At 67.9% G+C, this 4042-nt stretch overlaps 1 protein-coding gene across 1 annotated transcript; it reads left to right on the plus strand.

Moving 5' to 3' along the window:
• Positions 1–6: 6 nt before the first annotated feature.
• LOC104914327 (potassium voltage-gated channel subfamily KQT member 4-like) lies at positions 7–2522 on the plus strand. The gene is made up of 5 exons (XM_010723493.3): positions 7–128; positions 211–313; positions 473–604; positions 770–905; positions 991–2522. Exons 2-5 carry the CDS (start codon positions 279–281, stop codon positions 1204–1206), a joined length of 519 nt encoding a protein of 172 aa, XP_010721795.1. The 5' UTR covers positions 7–128; positions 211–278; the 3' UTR covers positions 1207–2522.
• The last annotated feature ends 1520 nt before the right edge of the window (positions 2523–4042 follow it).

Below are 4042 nucleotides of genomic sequence, written 5' to 3' on the forward strand. Positions count from 1 at the left end.
CCGCTCCCCCAGCACCGAGGCCGTCCCCGAAGCCCCCAGCCCCAGCAAGGTGCACAAGAGCTGGAGCTTCAACGACCGCACGCGCTTCCGCGCATCGCTGCGGCTCAAACCGCGGCTGCAACCTGAGGGTGAGCGCCGGGGGGGACACGGGGGGCCATGGGGGGGCTCAGAGTGGGGGCTGAGACCTCTGCCGCACCCCCACCCTTGCAGCAGAGTGCCCACCGGAGGACAACGGTGAGGAGAAGGGCTCCCACTGCGACCTGACCTTCGAGGACATCATGCCAGCAGTGAAGACCCTGATCCGTGCTGTGCGGTGAGCGCATCCCGCCCCGTGTCCCCGTGCACCGGGACACGCAGAGCCACGGGGGCCGGGTCCCCACCACGACCCCATAGCAACAAACAGACCCCCGGGTGCTGGCTGTTCTGCCCGCCCCACGCCTGCATCCATTCCCCCCCCCCCCCTCACCCACAGGATCCTCAAGTTCCTGGTGGCCAAGAGGAAGTTCAAGGAGACCCTGCGTCCCTACGACGTGAAGGACGTCATTGAGCAGTACTCAGCTGGGCACCTGGACATGCTGGGCAGGATCAAGAGCCTGCAGACACGGTGAGATGGCCCCAGGGGTGGGGGGAGACTCTGGGGTCCTGCACGTCCCCAGCTATGTGGGGCATATCCTGCCAGCCCCATGGCCATCAGTGAGGCCCCGTGCACCAGCCCCGTCCCCGTGACCCCAGTCCATTGGGAATGATGCGCCGTGTCCCCTCCCTGCAGCGTGGACCAGATTGTGGGCAGGGGGGGCCCTGCTGCTGACAAGAAGATCCGGGAGAAGGGGGAGAAGGCAGTGCTGGATGCAGAGCTGGTGGATGAGCTGAGCATGATGGGCCGCGTGGTCAAGGTGGAGAGGCAGGTATGGAGGGGATGGCCATGTGTCAGCATGTCACCGTGTCACCGTGTCACCGTCCCATGGCGACCCGCTCATCCCGTGCCCACAGGTGCAGTCCATCGAGCACAAGCTGGACCTGCTGCTCGGCCTCTACTCGCAGTGCCTGCGCAAGGGCTCGGCCAACTCCTTCAGCCTGGCAGCCGTGCCGCTGCCCCGGGAGCCCGACATCACCTCGGATTATCACAGCCCTGTGGAGCACGAGGACGTGTCGGCGTCAGCCCAGACGCTGAGCATCTCCAGGTCGGGCAGCGCCAACATGGACTGAATGAATGGTGGGACGGGGCCGCAGGGATGGCTCCGGCCGTGGGGGCTGTGGGGACGTGGGACCCCCCCGGCCCCACTGAGCTGCGTCCCCCTCTGCATTACTTGAACTCGGTGTCCTTGCGGGTGGGCAGCAGCTGCGCTCTGTGCTGAGCGCTGTGGTGGGGATGGGGGGAGCAGCAGTGCTGTGGTGGGTGCTCTCCATTGGGGTTGGGAGCCCCCAGCCCAGGGCGCGTATCCGCCTCCCTATGGGGGTCCTGCACGTCCCAGAGCCGCTCTGGGACCGGCACAGCTATGCAAGGCTCCAGCTCCGGAGCTGAGCCCTTGGGCACAACCCTACGGGGTCTTATCGGGGTGGGGGGGTTACCCCATCGCCCTCCTCTGCCAAGGTTCCCCCTGCTCACAGGGCTGCGGCTGCACCTCCAGAAGTGCAGCAGAACCTTCTGCCCCTGCATGCTCCCAGGGCAGTATCTATCTATATATGTAAGAGACAGATATGCAATAATATCTTAATATGCAACGCCCCCGGGAACAGCCACCCGGGGGACAAACGTAGGCAATAAGCACCTCCTGCCAGCACGCGGGGTGCGTCCTGCTCCGCAGGGGGCTCAGACCTCCCCCGAGGGTGGTCCCAAGGCTGTGGGGCCGGGCAGGAGGAGGGGGCGGTGGTCCACCAGGAGCATCCCTCCCTGCCCCCGCTGGAGGACTCCTTCCCTGCTTGTCCCTGGCCCCGTCCCTGGCCCCTGGGGGTGACTGCGGGTGGGGACAGCGTGGCGGTGGCGGTGCCCTTTGCACGCTGCTTGCACCAGGGCTGCTTTCCAGTCCCCCACCGCAGTAGTGCCAAAATTTGTTGGTACCCCTCCGGGGGGGGGGAGCTCGTGGGACCCCCTTTTGCCTTCGAATCGTGGGGATCCCAACCCCACTCTGCTGCTGCTCCCAGCAGGGCTGTGCCCGGGGATGCCCCCAGCCCCTCCTTTCCCTCCGTAGTGCATGTGAACAGCATGGGCTGTGCTCGCAGCCCCCCCAGGCTGTGCCGTGGGGCCGGGGATGCCCAGGGGGTGACGCACAGCCACGTCGTGGGTACCCGGCCCTGGAGCGAGGGTGCATGTGACAGCTTCCCCCCAGCCCCGCTCAGTCCTTAACCCGTAGGGCTCCTCCCCGGGGCTGGCTGGGCCCCTCAGTCCCTCTTTTTTCCCCCCAGCCGCCCGTAGTTACCTCACTTTATTAACTTATTAACTTATTTCTTTCATTAAACTTTGAAGTAGACGCCGCCTGCCCACCTGGTTTCTGCCCCCGCTCACCCGAGAGGTGGCACTCCAGCCCCACCGCAGCACCCGGCGCCCATCCCCCGCCCCCTCCCAGCCACTGCCCCACCTCCCCCCTCGGCCGGCAGAGGGGCTGCGCTTTCCCGGGGGCTGTGGTGTCCCCAAATGGTGCGTCCCCAGACGGCCATGGCACTGCGATAGCCTCAGGAGTTTTCCGGAAGAGATGTGGGTGCGAGACCCCTCCTCACAGTGCTGCAGCCCCCCCAGGGGGGTGTCAGGACCCCTTGGGCACGCGTCCCCCCGCCCGCAGTGTCCCAGCACCGCCCATCTGCCGGGAGGAAGCCGGACTCTTGGCCGCTCCTTCGCCGCATTTCCGGCTGCGCCTTCGCCAACAGCCGGCCCCGCAACCGCCGCGCAGCGATGGAGCGAAACTGCAGCCCCTCTGCCGCTCCCCCCGCCCCCCGGAGCAGCCGGGCTGCGTCGGGACGGGGCCTTGGGGTGGCCCCGCTGAGCGCTCGGAGTGCGGAGTGCAATGCTGGGGAACCCCCACCTGCTGGCGGAGCAGCTCTGGCTGCGGTACCTCCGGGGCTGCTTTGAAGGGAGAGCCAGGTCGGGGCGAGCAGAAAAACCCCGTTCTGCTCTGCCGTGCTCCCGGCTGGCAGCAGCTCTTCTCGGAGCGGGGGGAGGGAGGTGGTCCGCGGTCACTCCTTGTGCCCTCAGTGGGGTCTGTGCATCACTGCGGGGGGCTCCGGCCGTTCAAAAGGCTGAGCCCCCGTGTGCCCCCGTTGCTCCAGGTTGCAGCCTCACCCACGCAGGGCGAAGAGCACAACTGTGCGATGCCGCCCTACAGCCGCGTGTGGCACAGACGGGGACGGGGCTGTGGCCCAGCGAATGTGTCCGTGCGTCCTGCCGGCCGCCAAGGGCACCTGCGGGAGGAGCGTGGGGCTGGGGGTGCTGCTGCCCCTATTGCTGGGGGGCGGCGGGGGGGGCGGGGCGAGGGAGGGAGTACAGAGCAGAAGAGGCGATGTGCCGCGTCCCTCTCGCGGTGGCTTTGCTCTGTCCCCGGAGGGTCTCGGAGAATTCGTGACTCACTCCGAATTCCTGTCCGTGTGCCTGCAGACAGCCCGGGGCTCCGGGCCGGACCCAGTTCCTTCCTGAAGCTCTCGGCGGCCCAAGGCCGCGTCTCAGGAAAAAGCTCTTCGAGGAGCACCGGGCTGCGCTGCCTGCGGAGGTGGGGGGGTGGGGGAGGTGCTCTTGTAGGACCCCCTTTGGGTGCCCGGAGCACCCCCGGGAGTCCCGCTGTCTCCGTCGGACACCGGGAGCTCCTTCGGGGAATCCCTCGGCAGCGCCGTGCCGCTCCTCGGGGCCAAACCTCCGCGGGAGGAACCGGAGCTCAGCAGGTGGGGGGGGGCCAGGGGCTGCCTGAATCGACCCTCAGCGTGTGGCCCAGCAGTGGGACAGCCGCGTTCCACCCCGGCAGATGCAGTGCTGGGCACACGGACACACACACGGCCCCCTCCTTTCCCCTCCTCGTGCTGGCGGCTCGGGGGACCCCCACCCTGCGACAGACGGGTC

Source organism: Meleagris gallopavo, chromosome 25 (genome assembly GCF_000146605.3).
Source record: "Meleagris gallopavo isolate NT-WF06-2002-E0010 breed Aviagen turkey brand Nicholas breeding stock chromosome 25, Turkey_5.1, whole genome shotgun sequence".
Classification (NCBI taxonomy): domain Eukaryota; kingdom Metazoa; phylum Chordata; class Aves; order Galliformes; family Phasianidae; genus Meleagris; species Meleagris gallopavo.